This window comes from Chiloscyllium plagiosum, chromosome 6, assembly GCF_004010195.1.
Source record: "Chiloscyllium plagiosum isolate BGI_BamShark_2017 chromosome 6, ASM401019v2, whole genome shotgun sequence".
Lineage (NCBI taxonomy): Eukaryota > Metazoa > Chordata > Chondrichthyes > Orectolobiformes > Hemiscylliidae > Chiloscyllium > Chiloscyllium plagiosum.
This window is the reverse complement of record NC_057715.1, coordinates 82,003,222-82,019,484: the sequence shown is the minus strand read 5'-3', so window position 1 is coordinate 82,019,484 and position 16,263 is coordinate 82,003,222. Positions and strand designations below refer to the sequence as shown.

Sequence of the window (16,263 nt, the reverse complement as noted above, 5' to 3'; positions counted from 1 at the left end):
TTTGGGTCACAAACCACAGAAAACCAAAGCTATGAAAAGTGTGACTGAGGACAGACAGGCAGTGCTCATTGAAGTCAGGATAGAGAATATCCAATCCCTACGAAACAGAGATTCTGTCAGGGAAAGAGATATTAATCAGCTCGCACTCCTCAGTGAGATGCTCATGGAAAAACTGATAACAGTTGACACCTTTGCACATTAGAGTTAGATAAGAGACTACAACCTTGCCAAATTTGAAGCTCACTGTAGGGCAAGTCCCTATTGCTCTACATGAGGGCAGCTATTAGAGGTAGTTTCTTCACTCAGATTAGTATAGGCATGGAATGGCCTGCCTGCAACAGTAGCAGACTCACCGATGTTAAGGGCGTTTAAATGGCTGTTGGACATACATATGGATAATAATGGAACGGTGTAGGTTAGATGGGCATCAGATAATTTTTACAGGTCAGCGCAACATCGAGGGCCTAAGGGCCTGTACTGCGCTGTAATGTTCTATGTTCTATAAGACTGAGCTCCTTCATGGGGAATCACTGTTCTGACCTGGCTTTCAGTGGGAGGCCCAATTAGCCTAACATCTCGTGAGAAGGGAAAGCCACTGCCCAGGATGAGGTCTCTGCTGATAGCATTGTTGGCAGTGCTTATTGAGAGCGCATAATTCTAGCATCTGTTTGACACCGCTTGGACAGGATGAGCATGATGTTTACCATGGAGATAGAACAGCAAGACTGGATCCATGCTTGCTATGCAACAATCTTTTCTGCCTGCCTCATCAGCCTGAAGTTTACATCGGTTTATGCTGATTGTCAACTCCCTGATGGTTGCCTCTTTCCTGTTTTTAGTAGTACAATCTTTACCTATGATCTGTATGATATTATCAAGTGTAAACGATTAAGGCGTGTCAAAATTAAGCATCCCAACTCCATCTGTACATTCCCATTCTTCACTAGTTCTTGATTGGCAGTGCTTCAACAGCTGCCCCTGATCAATTTGAAGGAGGGATCCAGCAAGATGACATGATTGAACAAGTTTTAAGAAGGTTTGGAGCTCACACTGAGTTTCTGGATGTAGGTTTACTTGCTGAGCTGGAAGGTTTGGTTTCAGACGTTTCGCCACCATACTAGGTAACATCATCAGTGAGCCTCCAGATGAAGCATTGGTGACATGGCCCACTTTCTAGTTGTGTGTTTAGGTTTCCTTGGATTAGTGATGTCATTTCTGGTGGTGATGTCATTTTCTGTTCTTTTTTTCAGAAGGTGGTAAATGGGACCCAAGTCAATGTGTTCGCGAACAGCTGTACTTCCTGCACGAATGCCGAAGGAAACAGGTACTACCTAAATACAAACCTCCCCTTAACACCCCATGAGCCAAAGGAATAGCAGAGCGGAACGGCTGCAGAATGCTTAGAGAAATGATTAATGATGCCTACAACAGACTCCGTAAATACAGCCAGGAAATTTCATGCTAAAAACCTTTACTCACCAATGCAACAGACCATGAATGAACAGACACAATACAACAAGCCATAGACATTAGACAGCAACAAACACAGAAAATGAAAAAAAACTAGACCTGCAGGAAAAAACTAGACAAACCTACACAAAATAACACCACAGACAACGCAGAAGCACGGATTAAAAAAATTATCTGACCGGCCTTGAACAGTCACTCAAAAAGCCGTCTTAGTAAGAGGATTAAATTTCAACTTCCAGGATGCGGAGAAGAAAGACTTCTTAGCAGCATTAGAAATACCACTGAAAGACAACTCTCAGAAAAAAACCAGCAAACCATCAGGCAGTCAAACCAACATTAAGCAGGAAAAAAGAAGAAAACACACTCAATACACAAAAAAGGAAAACACTGGAAGGACTACCTGTATACAAAGGACACTTGACAGTCATTTTAAATCAAAGAGACTACATTGAGAAAGCGAACGCAGTGCTTGCAGATACTAACATTTACCAACAAGTGGCGATAGACCCGACCCCACAACTAGAGAACCGAATCACAGCCCCACTCAAATAAACTTCAGAAATCTGGAGAAATAAGACCGATTTCCAAAAAATGAAACCAACGGATCCAACACACCACTCTTCTAAGGATTAACCAAAATTCACAAACCAGGAGCCCCCCTCAAACCCATAGTGTTGCTACCTAGAACACCAACTTCCATATTGGCCAAAGAGCTACACCAAAGACTAAAACACTTAGTAGAAGACTCATGCCACTCCATCCACTCCAGAATTCCTGAAAACCAAAGACAACAAGATAGAAGGGGATGAAATAATAGTCTCCTTTGACGTAACAGCCCTGTTCACATCCATCAACATCAACCTGGCCAAGGTAACACTGACTACGCTATTAGAAAAAACCAAAGATACTTACACCAAACACCACCAACTTCATCAGCAAGGACAATATCATCAAGCTAGTGGACCTATGCCTTACTACCCACTTCACCCACAACAAAACCTTCAGACAAACCAACAGAACACCTATGAGATCTCCATTATCAGGGTTCTGAGCAGAGGCAGTAATGCAGAGACTTGAATAAACAGCTCTGCCAACCATCCAAGCAAAAATTTGGGTCCACTAAGTGGATGACACCTTTGTCATCACTAAACGAAACAAATTAGAGGAAACCTTCAAGACTACCAATAATACCCTTACTAGCATAAAATTCACTAAAGAGCAGGAAAACAACAACAAACTGCCATTCTTAGATGTCGCAGTAGACCGAACAACCAATGGGGAACTTCAAACCAGCGTTTATAGGAAAACAATACAAACTGACCAAATACTGAACTACAGAAACAATCATCCCAATATCCACAAATGAAGCTGCATTAGAATGTTATTTCAACGAGCCACCACACACTACAGCACAGAGGAACTACGCAAAGCAGAGGAAAATCACCTATACCATGTATTCAAAAGAATGGGTACCCAATGAACACAGTCCGCCGATTTCACAGCAACAAACTCAAACAAGCAAACAAAACACGTCCAGAAACCCTAGCCACTCTCCCCTACAAAGACATATCAGAAATGACTGCCTGACTACTCAGATCTCTTGGCATCATGGTAGCCCACAAACCCACCAACACACTAAAACAGCAGCTAATGAACTTGAAGGACCCTATACAGACAAGCAAAATAATGTAATTTACAAAATACCTTGCAAGAACTGTAACAAATACTACATTGGACAAACAGACAGAAAACTAGCCACCACGATACATGAAAGTCTACTAGCCACAAAAAGACATGAACCACTCTCACTAGTATCTTTACAACAGATGTGGAAGGACACCACTTTGACTGGGTCAACACATCCATCCTAGGACAAGCCAAACAGAGACAAGCACAAGAATTCCTAGAAGCATGGCATTGCAACTGGAACAACACATTGACTTGGATCCCATTTACCACCCCCCAAAGAAAAAAAAGGAAATGACATCACCATAGGAAATTACATTGCCAACCCAAGGAAACCTAAACACAAATAAAAAGCAGGCCATACCATCCTAGTGCTTCATCCGGAAGCTCACTGATGATGTTACCTAGTATGGTGATGAAACGTCTGAAACCAAATCTTCCAGCTCAGCGAGCAAACCTACATCCATGATTTAACAACTTCACCAACTCCAGGGATATGGAAATTGGGGCTTCTCCTTTAGCTTGTTTGTACCCTTGTCAGTTCCTCAAAGATCACCCACTGTTTTTAAATGGGCTTTCCTATACAGATGTTCCTCACAAATACCACTGACAGAGGTCCCTGGATACCATAACCAGCTTTGCATCCTCAATCCAATCTTGAATCACTGGATCATAGGGTATTTCCATTCTTCCCCAAATCTGTCTGACTTCTTACTCATCATGCAGTAGAATATCGAATGAGGAATACTGCTTGCCTCCTTCGTATCATCAAGGAAATGTATATGGCTAGCTCTGATAAAGAATTACTGATATCCAAATTTTTTCTTTTTCACTCTCTGGGTAAAAAAGCAGGACTATGGATCATTATTTCAAACAATTGATGCAGAAATGTGAATGAAATAGTCTCCATCTTTCCTTTGGGATTCCATGTTGTATGGTTTAAAATTACCTTTTGCCAATTTAAATGCATTTCTTTTCTACTGTGCTGTAGTAACTTAATCATGGATCATTTACATTTCTTATGGAGTTGTCTTTTGACAAGATGCAGACTTCAGTTTCTTAATGTTCTGGCGTAGTTCTCCTCCCCTTTTTAACCTGCAATTAATCATCTTAGTTGCCCTTTTTTACTCCAGCATATAACACTTCATTTTTGGGTTGTGGTGATCAAAGTTGAATACGGTATTTCATAAACTTTATGAAATCAACTCATTTTGTCAAGACACCACTTCATAGTTTACTGACACTTGTTGTATAGTCTAATTCCATTCATAATTTCGGATTTGTCAAGCATATTGCAATGTGGATTTAAATCATGCTTTATTCTTCTTTTTGAAGATGTTTCTCTCTTTCATGCTCTCTGGATTTTAACACTATCACCAAATTTCTCAAGCTTCCATTTGACTGCACACATTGAGCTTGAGTTCAGAAAGCAAGAGTGAAAGAACTCACCTCTGTTGGGTTAAGCACAATAATGTGTCAAGTTTTTTTTTAAGATTAGATTACTTACAGTGTGGAAACAGGCCCTTCGGCACAACAAGTCCACACCAACCTTCTGAAGAGCAACCCATCTAGACCCATTTCCGTTCATTTACCCCTTCACCTAACACTGCGGGCAATTTAGCATGGCCAATTCACCTAACCTGCACATTTTTGGACTGTGGGAGGAAACCGGAGTACCTGGAGGGAAAATGTGCAAACTCCACAGACAGTTGCCTGAGGTGGGAATTGAACCCGGGTCTCTGGTGCTGTGAGGCAGCTGTGCTAACCACTGTGCCACCGTGTCGCCCTTTTTTTAAAATCAATTAATCTCTAGCAAGAGGTTAGTCTTGTGAATGAAACTCATTTCATCCTAGGGGTGAAATCCTACAGCTAGAACCATTGCACTCTTGGTCAAACAACAACTCTGAAATATTATGTGCCTTGACTTTATCTAATCGGTCCATTTTTTGGTTTCAAAGAGCAAGTATCTGATAGATGGATGCACATTGAAATATGTGGTTAGAACTCATTGTACGAAGATGTAAATTTCACTCTGCCTTAAAGACTTAGCAATTTAGATATTCCCACTCAGCAGTGATCATCCAAGCCAGCAACAGTCATTAGCTCCAATCAAACCTTACCAATCAGCATTCTGGATGTGACCGTTAATCAAAGTCAGGAAGTTCCATAACTTAGATGCCACTTAATTGACGTCCGGGACAGGAAAGAATGCAAATGCATTGGATTTTCCCATGGAGCTACCTATAAAGAGCAGCTGATTTTGGCTGATCCTTGTCTAGACACACAATGGCAGTTCTTTACACAGGAAGCGAATTAAGCAACAAAAAAAAAATTAAAATATCCTGCAATTTTCTAACTAAAGTCTTTTTTGACTACAACATTCAGAACATCTATTTGTGTTTTTAGACTATAATACAAACTTCCAGACTAGCTTCCATAATCAGTCCAGTATTTGTACAAAATAAAATTACAGCATACTATACCAATTTTGACTCTCCCTCGTTCTGGTCCTTCACCCATGACTAAAATGTTTGCAGGTTTCTAGAACAATAAAAACAAAGATCATTTAGGATTAATTTCCGGATTACTTTGAAATAATTCATGCTCCTCAAAGCAAGATCAACAAAGTCATATTAAAAATATAAATCATTTCATAAATACAAATTATAAAAGGCATATAATTACAACATTGCTATCACTAGAAGTGGACTGTTTTTGAGTATTTAGGCAAAGAGTGATTTTGGGAAATGACACAAACTGCTATTTGAGTTCCACCTTTCCTTCACCTATGACCATCCCAAGCAGAAAATCTGCTCCCAGAACAGCCATTCAGTGTTACAAAGTTCCAAGATGTTCCTGGAGCCAGACAACAGACAATACCAAAGTCACAGACAAAGAATGCTGTTCACATGAGCTAGCTCCAAATCAGTTCCACCTCCAAGTTTGTGAGAAACAATCTTCCCTGCACAACGCCACGCTGCCTATCACTAATAATCATCTTTTCCCAAATGTGAATTTATTCTATCCCTGAGAATCTTCTTCAATAATTTCCTAACTACTCACTCACCGGCCTATAATTTCCTGGATTATGCACATTGTCCTTCGGAAACAAAGGAAAAACATTGGCTATTCTCTAGTCACAGTGGAGTTCTTAGAAGACTGAAGAGGCTAGAAAGATTTCGTACAAGGGCCCAGCAATTTCCTCCCTTGCCTCATTCAGCATTCTGGGATAGATCCCATCAGGTCCTGAGGACCTGTCTGTCTCGCTGCTTTTCAAAACACCCAATCCCTCCTCCTTTTTTATACAGACATGTCCTAGATTATCAACATACCCTTCTCCAGACTCACCATCCACCATGTACTTCTCCTTTGTTTCAATCCTTCCATTGTTAGGTCACAAAAGAGGACTTACAGTGACAATCACATTATCTCCAACACAATTCATGATTCATCAACATACAGTTGCAGCAGTATGTACTATTTACAGGATGCATCGCAGTAACTTGTCAAGCCTCCTTCAACAGCACCTTTCAAACCGGTGAGCTCTACCACCAAGGAGGATTACATGAGAACATCACCACCTGCAAATTTCCCTCCAAGTCTCACATCATCCTGACTTGCGATTATATCACAGTTCCTTCACTGATGCTGGGTCAAAAATGTGAAACACCTTTCCTAACAGCACTGTGGGTGTCCCTACACCTCTTAAGACTTGAATGATTCAGGACATCAGCTTACCACCACCTTCTCTAAATCAATTATGGAAAGGCAATAAATATTTACCTAGCCAGCAATACCCACATTTAAAGCTGAAATCATTCATTGGATATAGGTAATGCATGCTGGGCCAGCATTTATTGCTGATCCCTAGTTGTCCCACAGAGGTGGTGAGCTGCCTTGAACCATTGTAGTCCATCTGCTATAGTACACCCACACCCCAGAAACAAAATAATAAAAGACCAATTTTTACTCATAACTTGAAATTTCAAATTTAAAAGGCAAGTCAAAAGTGCTTTAATTATTCGAAAATAATCACTTTCATTCAGGTAAAAGTGCAAGCATAGAACTTACAAATATCTGGACATGCAACATAATCAGTTGAAAGCATGGTTACAATTTAAAAAACAAACAGTAAATTAAGTTCAAGTATCATTCTCCTCAAACGTAAGAATAGAACCAAAATTAAAACAACTACACTCAACATACTCAAAATTCAGCTGCAAAGATGAAAATTAAACCATCATAAATAAATAATAAACTGTATTAAGTGAAGATTATTGCCATGACATGAACTGGACACTATTACAGAAATAAAAAGAGAAATAAATATTCAAAAGTTAATGCATTTTTCACATTAGGTAATCTGAATTTAACTCAAGGATTGGGAGCACAGCCACATTCCTGGCTCAACAAATCCGACTGAGGAAAGAAAGTGTCCAGGAAGTTGAATTACTTACCTGAGTTACTTATTTGCTTTACATGCCAAATTAGTGCCAGTTCACGATGACCCATTCTTTTTCCATTGCCTTTATATCTACCACCTCCCTCCCCCAAGTCCCTCGTCCCTACCTTTTATCTTAGCCTGCTGGACAAACTTTCCTCATTCCTAAAGAAGGGCTTATGCCCGAAACGTCGATTCTCCTGTTCCCTGGATGCTGCCTGACCTGCTGCGCTTTTCCAGCAACACATTTTCAGCTTTATATCTACCATGTCAACTTACCTAGTATCCACAATCAGCAGACCTCAAGACTCAAAGAGATGGCATAAAGTTTTAAGTATGGATTGCAAATTTCATTACAGTGAAAAACTCATTCATAAAAATACTCATTTACGTCCCTTTAATTAAACAGAGCCTGAGAACACTAAATATTTCATTTAAATGCACAACCTCTTATATCAACAGAATTGGGATCCATAGCCCCACAGTCTATAATCGCTTGCAGTCATTGATATTTATAGATCAATCTGTTCAGGTATGTTATAATACACTTCTGAAGCAGATATAACCTGAAAAGAGGTCACCTGGTTCACAGGTAGGGATGCTACCACTGTGCCACAAGAGCTCCACACACTTTTAATTGTCTCTCTTTTGTTAATTTTATCCTGTTCAGAGATGTTATTACACACCTCTGGAGCAGGTGGGACTTGAACATGAGCCTTCAGGTCCAGTGGTAGGGATATTACCAATGCTCCACAAGGTGGCCCCCCACTTGCATCTGTCAATCAAACCCTGAATTGTCAGACACATATCTGTGATAGTGGACGGTTGTGAAATCAATCACGCAGCACTTACTTAGTAATGGAAGATCATGAGTTTATATAATCAGAGTGTGAAATAGCAAGCAAATATTTTCTTTAACAATAAACTCTTGTCATATTTTTTCAAAGATGTAAACTGGATTTTTAAAAGCTTCAAAAGCATCTATGGAATTCTTTACCACACAGGGCTTTAGAAGGTGGCATATTCAAGACTCAGATAGACAGGTTTTTAAATCAATAAGGGAATCAAAGGTTATGGGGAAAAAGCAGAAAAGAAGGTTGAGCATTGTTAGATCAGCCATAACCTCAACGATTGACAAAAAAAATTATACAGGTTGCATGACCTTCATCTGCTCCCGTGTCTTAGGGCATGGCATCTCCCTTTGATTAGTCCTGTTGATCTTTAAAACTCAGATGCAGCTGTTACATCAGTTGATTTTGTCAAATCTGATTGAAATACCAAAGTACTTAACTGTAATGTATTAATGTACAATTTATGCATACTTGTGCCTCCTTTGAATAATTTTCAAGGTAACCGTACCTCCTCAAATGGGCACCTTCCCTTCTCCAGATCCAAATGGGTACCAATGAGTTAAATGGCTGTCTGCCTCTACTATCTACGCAATGCATGAACTTCACCCCACCCCCCACAAAACTATCACTGCTGTGTTTGGGAGGAAACGTTACACTTTTTGACTACTGCCACGGCCATACCACAACCAAGAGGCTCTCAACCATGGCAAAAATCATAGAAATGAAATCTGTCTTACTTCAACAGTTGAAACTAAGGGAATCAAATCAGCAGAGGAATATTAGAGGTTATTTTCTCTTACATGCAATACCCAATACCACTTCAGAAGGGTCACTCAACCTGAAACATTAAATCTGATTTCTCTCCACAGATGATGCCAGACTTACTGAGTTTTTCCAGCAATTTCTGTTTTTGTGTTTGATCAAAGCATCCAAAGGATTTCAGAAAATCTCTCTCTTGCCTGACAAACAAAAAATTTGATGGGTTTAACTCCAGGTAGTGGCATGTAAGATAGTCTATAGTAACTATACTGTCTTATTGTCTTAGGACGACACACAGCTTTCTATTATTTTTAAAAATATGGTTGTTACTGTCATAAAAATGAAAGTAACGTAATGTGCACAAAGGTCCAGAAACAACAAATGCCACAATTAACTAGATAACCTCTTTTTAGCACTGCTGGCTGAGCTATCATTGCTGTTCAGAATACTGGTAGAAGTCCCTTCTCCTCATCTCATGACATTGAAGCTTCCAAATGGATTAGGTCTGTATTGGCAAAGTGGACGTAATTCTTTCTCATTGAAGTAAAGTACTATTTATAATGCAGCATCGTTCCATGCTACATGAAATCGTTGGCTCAGATTGTATGCTTGAGTATGCATTGATACTATATACAGCCTTGTTGAGAAGTCCACTGGAGTACTGCAGTTTTGCTCTCCTTATCTACAGAAAGACATCACCTTCGAGGGAATGCAAAGAAGATTCAACAAACTAATTTCTAGAATGGAGAGATCGTTCCATGAGGACAGACTGAATTTTTGGGCCTAAATCCTTGGAAGTTTAGAAGAATGAGGGGCATAATCTCATTCAAACATACAAAATTTGTATAGGGATCTACAGGGTAGATATAGCAAGAATGTTTCCCCTGGTGTAGCGGGTGGGAGGTTAACCTGGTGCAGAACTGGGGAGTTTAAGAATAAGGAGCAAGCTACTTATGACTGAACTGAAGAATAATTTCTTCACTTGGTGGCCAATCTTTGGAATTCTCTGCCTCAGAGCTGTGAAAGCTCAATCATTCAACATGTTCAAGACAGAGATCAATAGATTTCCAAAAACATTATAACGCAGCCCGATATAATGCAGGAAATTGGTGTTGAAATAAGTCTCTTCTAGCAGGAATTCATCCAACTAACCTCTGACTCAGTGACAAGAGTACTAATAACTAAACCAAGCTGAAACTTGGTCTTTGAAATTTCAGAAAGCCTTTGACAAGACTACCAAGAAAATATGCGACATAAGATTGAAAATGAGATTTCAAAGCAAAACTTGAAAATATAGAAAAAAAAAGTGAACATCTGGAGATAAGGAAGTGGCAGAAAGTGCAGAGAAAGTAATGAAGAATGCTGGGATTCCAATTGGCTCCAGTTTATCTCGATGACTGAAAGACAGAAATTCAATGCAAATTGGTCAAGTTCAAAAATGAGACCAAATTGGGAGGGAAACAGTGAATAAAATCAAGTCAATGAAGCACAAGTTTCAAGGCAGTTTGACAAAAAGTATAAAGATGGGCAGAAAAGTGAAACATAAAACTTAACACAGCTAAGTACAAACATTATGCATTTAACAGCTACTTGTGGCAGCAATCAAAGCAACCAGAGGAATATTGTTAATTGTTAATCATGACAGCAAAGACCAGAGTAACTCTCAATTAAATGTACAGCAATCAGATTGCATCTTAAGTTCTGTATCTAATTCTAATTACCTAGATAGCAGACAAATCGCCAAGTAGGTGGCGCAAAGTGACACGAGACTGATCCCCAACATCGGACTATTTAATTGCTCTTTAGTTTTGCTAAAGGAAATGGAGAGGTGGCAAGTTCGAAACAAATTATAAGGAATGGCTCTTCTTTTTAAAGACAGCAGTAAGGCCAGAGCATAACCTCAAATTGAGCTACATCAGAAAAGTATTGGTTTCTGCTAGTAAAAATCAAATTTAAATAAGAGGTCAATAATTATTTCTTCATTCATCGAGAAATGGGGGGGTGGTGATAGCATAATGGTAGTATCACTAGACGAGTAATCCAAAACCATAGGCTAATGCTCTGGGACATGGTTTGAATCCCACCAAGGTAGATGTTAAAATTTCAAATCAATAAAAATGTAGAATTGAAAAACGTTAGCCTGATGGCACCATGAAACTACAGTTGATGGTTGTAAAAATCCATCTCATTCACTAATGTTCTTCAGAGAGAAGGACACCTGTCCCTCGATGGTCTGGCCTACGTGACTCCGGACTCTCAGCAATGTGGCTGACTCTACTTCTTTCTTGGCAATTTGAGATGGGTGTGTAATGCTCGTCTAACTAGTGGCAATAAATGAACAAAATAAAATTCCACAACATTTACAGGATATTTTCTCGTAGAATAGTGGGAGAAAACAACTGCTCTCTTGAAAGTAAATTGACTGCTGCAAAGTCCTAGGGGAACCACAATTTTATTTCCTTATCTGCAGCAAATATGTATTCATCTCACAATCTCAAATTCCTCAGAAAGTAAAGTGATCATAGGTATGAGAAAAAACAGTGCAATATGGTTAATAAATCTCCGAAGTGCAATTTAGAACTTCATTGCAATCATGGGACAGGGATGTTGCTAGCGAGTCTCGCAATCATTACCCATGTTGAAATTGCCTTGACGCAGTTGTGATCAATTACCTTGAAAACCAAGGAGTGCACTGGGGCATTTGAAAGGAGTGTTAAAAGCCATCACATAGGCCAGACAGGGTTAAAAACTATGAATTCCCTTTCTTTACGGTCCTTCATGAATCCAATCCAGTTGTTAATTGTTAATAAAAGGTGGTAATTTCAAACAATTCTTTACATAATTGAAAAAAGTATAATTTGTCTCTGAAACTAGGATAACAAGACACCAAGAAGGTAGTCAGAAACATAGCTCAGCTACAGGTTAAAAACACAGACATGAGACAAAAAGGAAAGTATACCCTGCCCAGATGGAATCACAGCTACTGGAGGAGTTACTGTGTTCAAATAAGGTGCAGGATCAAATAAGCAAGATTGTATAATCATGAATTTTGTAATTTAGAAAAACTCAGTTACACAAAAATGACCTGAGAATCCAATTATTATTACAGTTCTGAATATTTACTTCACGTGGAAGAAAGCAGATCAACACTTCAAAACAAGCTTCATTTAACATCTCAATTTGCTGGAGCAAATTAAGAACATGTGAAATAACAGCAACAGTAACTCATTAGACCCTCAAGTCCACCCCACTATTCAATAAAATTAGCACTTATATCCTATCTTAACTCAGGCAGGAAGATTAAAAGGTTAAATGGGAAATTGGCACAGGAGATAATCTAGAGGCGAGCGGCTTAATGGCTGATTTGGTCCTCAATGTAAGAGCAACAGGGGCAAAGAAAATGCTGTAACCAAAAGCAGAAAAATAGAGGGATCAGAAAGCAAAGACAATGTCCACAAATTCAATTCACTCAGCCACAGGGAGCCAGTGGAGCTAAGCGATGTTGAGGATTGTGGTAATCTTTGGATTAGCTGAAGTTTGTGAAGAATAGAGATGGCAATGTCAGCATAAAGAGGAATTGAAAAAAAAACTGATCCTTAAAGTGATGGAAAGCTCTGCATTCAAGTAAAATAACACAAAGTTACAATTCATAGAACAGTCAATCATTTAGCTGTTCTCAAATTAGATACATGACATATAGCACAAAAACAAGCCATTAAGCCCAAGCTAACATTAATGCTGCATTTAGCAATCCTCTGTATTCACTCATCTATCAGTATAACCTCTAATCCTCTCTGCCTCATGTAACTTTGCCTTAAATTCAACAATATTATTTGTGTCAACTCCTTTCTACGGTAGCATTCTCACCATTAACAATTTTAAAGGAAGAAAAGCAGAACTGAGGGTCACAGGACCTGAAACTTTATCTTGGATTTCTCTTCGCAGTTGCTGTCAGACCTGCTCAGCTTTTTCAGCAACTTCTGCTTTTGTTTCTGATTTAACTGCATCCGCAATTCTCTGGTTTTTATAATTTTAAAAGACTTTACTAGATCACGCCGCAGCCTTCAACTCCCGACAGAAAAGACAATCAAGTATATTCTTCTTTTCTAGATAATCTTCCAATTCTGGTATCATTTTATTAAATCACTTTTGAATCCATTTCACTGCCTCTATATTATTTTCTTGACATTGGTGACACAATTATCGATAATAACACAAGTTTGATCTAACCAAGGTTTGATAGAACTAATCCCACAGAAATCTATTGACAATGACAATCTCAGTATTATGAGACGGCCAGAAACCAAAATCTAACTGCAGCAGGTAGCAGCTTGAGAGTTCAATATATAGTTGATTGGCAAAAGCCAGAGCTTAACAAATCTTGGAAGAAAATATAAGTTGAATGGAGAACAAAAATGTGTAAAGCTATTATAGAATCTCAGTAGTGTCCACTTTTACTAACACCATGGAATCCAACTGATTGATCAACTAAATAAAACTAATTCTAATGGAACTACAGCAGTGACAGCAATATATCCTAATAAGAAGTCCATTTGATCATAATGATCAAATGTGTTTCAGATAATATTCATGGCTTTAGTCTTTCTGATAAATCTAAACTCTAGATAAGAATACAATGAGTAGTTTCCATGGAAGAATTTAACTGATCTTATCAGATGCTGATACATCAGCATTTTCTATTTTGTTTCAGATATTCAGCATTCTTTCTATTTAAATCTCTACCAGCACAGGTAGAATGGAATTTGATATGATTGTAGGAAAGCAGACACAGGTGTGATTAGTGGTCATGGAGGTTCTGCACTAATTATGGTTCAAGACCTTCCAGTATTGTTTTTACGAGTTCAAATCCTGCCTCACTCCCCCGTTTGATGCATCTGATAAAGTGACCAAATTTTAAAAAAACATTCACATTCCATATTGTGAACAATAGTACAAATGTGTATGTTAAATGCCATGTTTTCTTTAAAAAAAGAATCAAAAAGTAGAGGGCTGTGCATACAATTTTTGGAAACTGGATATTTACTTAACTGGATGTGTAGTGATTTGTCATTATGAGATTTGATTTGATTGAACCGAGGTCCCCAGAACAATATGTGGTCTCTGGGTTAATAGTCCAGTGATTGTACTTAGGCCATTGTCACGATAATAAATAGAATAATAATTAGAAAAGGTGATCTATTAGTTTGAACTGAGGATTAGTCACATCGTAGGAAGAGGTGAGCCAACTGTCAAATTTGTAGAATTACAAAAATAAAAAAAAACATATTTTGTTTTTGAAAGCAAATCATGAAAGATGCCACAACCAAGTGACTTCATAAAGATTATTAGAGCAGGAAGGTTATGCTGGAACTGTACAAAACCTTGGTTAGGCCACACTGTAGGAAGGATGTGATCACACTGGAGGAAGGATGTGATCACACTGGAGGGATGCAGTCGAGATTCACCAGGATGTGGCAATTTAACTACCAAGAGAGGCTGGATAAGCGCAGGCTGTTTTCTTTAGTGCAGAAAAGGCCAGGGGAGGACCTGATTGAGATGTACAAATTTATGAGGAGCATGGACAGGGTAGATAGGAAAGACTTGTTCCCCCTCAGTTGAAGGGCGACACAGTGGCACAGTGGTTAGCACTGCTGCCTCACAGCGCCAGAGACCCGGGTTCAGTTCCCTCCTCAGGCGACTGACTGTGTGGAGTTTGCAAATTCTCCCCATGTCTGCGTGGGTTTCCTCCGGGTGCTCCGGTTTCCTCCCACAATCCAAAAATGTGCAGGTTAGGTGAATTGGCCATGTTAAATTGCCCGTAGTGATAGGGGCACTTGAAATATCATAACATTCAAGACTATGGGCCAAGTGCTGGTAAGTGGGACTACTGTAGATTTAGAGTAGATTTTGAAGGTGCAGACTTGATGGACTAAAAAGCCTCTTCAGTGCTGTATGATTTTATGATTCTATTCAATGATTTGTTAATACTTGTCAGGAAAAATATCCTCCATCCATTTCATCATAGTTTGGGCTACAAAGAACTTAATTAGTCCAATATATGGTTCACTCTGTATACCCTCTGAAATGGCCGAGCAAGTTACTGAGTTAAACAAACAGCACAAACTGGAACAGAAAGCAAAATATCAGATATATCCACTTCAGCAACAATGCAGAGATTGACTCATGATAAGACTCAGAAACCCAGTTGGCCTCACCACTATCTAAGAAATGATACCCGAGTCAATAGACTTATCCTACAGATTAGTCAAGCAATAACCTAATAATCATTGTCATGTCTTTCAACTAGTATCCCAAATGCTACCAGCACTGTGTCTCAAATAAAAACCAAAAAAAGCTAGAAATGCAGCATGTTAAATATTTCCAACATTTTTATCTTGTTTAACACTTTGTGCAAAGATTTGTAGCTCGGGTGCTCGTTGTTGTGGTTCTGTTCGCCGAGCTGGAAGTTTTTGTTGCAAACGTTTCGTCCCCTGGCTAGGCGACATCATCAGTGCTTGGGAGCCTCCTGCGAAGCGCTTCTTTGATGTTTCCTCCGGTGTTTATAGTGGTCTGTCCCTGCCGCTTCCGGTTGTCAGTTTCAGCTGTCCGCTGTAGTGGTTGGTATATTGGGTCCAGGTCGATGTGTTTGTTGATGGAGTTTGTGGATGAATGCCATGCCTCTAGGAATTCCCTGGCTGTTCTCTGTCTGGCTTGCCCTATGATAGTAGTGTTGTCCCAGTCAAATTCACACACACGCAGACAACAAGCAACATGAACTCGACTGGGACAACACTACTATCATAGGGCAAGCCAGACAGAGAACAGCCAGGGAATTCCTAGAGGCATGGCATTCATCCACAAACTCCATCAACAAACACATCGACCTGGACCCAATATACCAACCACTAAAGAGGACAGCTGAAACTGACAACCGGAAGCAGCAGGGACAGACCACTATAAACACCGGAGGAAACACAAAAGAAGCGCTTCGCAGGAGGCCCCTAAGCACTGATGATGTCGCCTAGCCAAGGGACGAAACGTTTGCAACAAAAACCT

The 16,263-nt window shown here is 39.4% G+C and overlaps 1 protein-coding gene across 3 annotated transcripts in view; it reads right to left on the bottom strand.

Annotated features, from left to right (window-relative positions):
* The window catches only part of cdk8 (cyclin-dependent kinase 8), a 149,125-nt gene that overhangs the window by 27,129 nt on the left and 105,733 nt on the right, over window positions 1-16,263 (bottom strand). For all 3 annotated transcript variants that reach the window (XM_043691988.1, XM_043691989.1, XM_043691990.1), the window contains one exon: window positions 5,640-5,697. In XM_043691988.1, coding sequence (XP_043547923.1) covers window positions 5,640-5,697 — 58 coding nt within the window. The remainder of the gene's footprint in view (window positions 1-5,639; window positions 5,698-16,263) is intronic.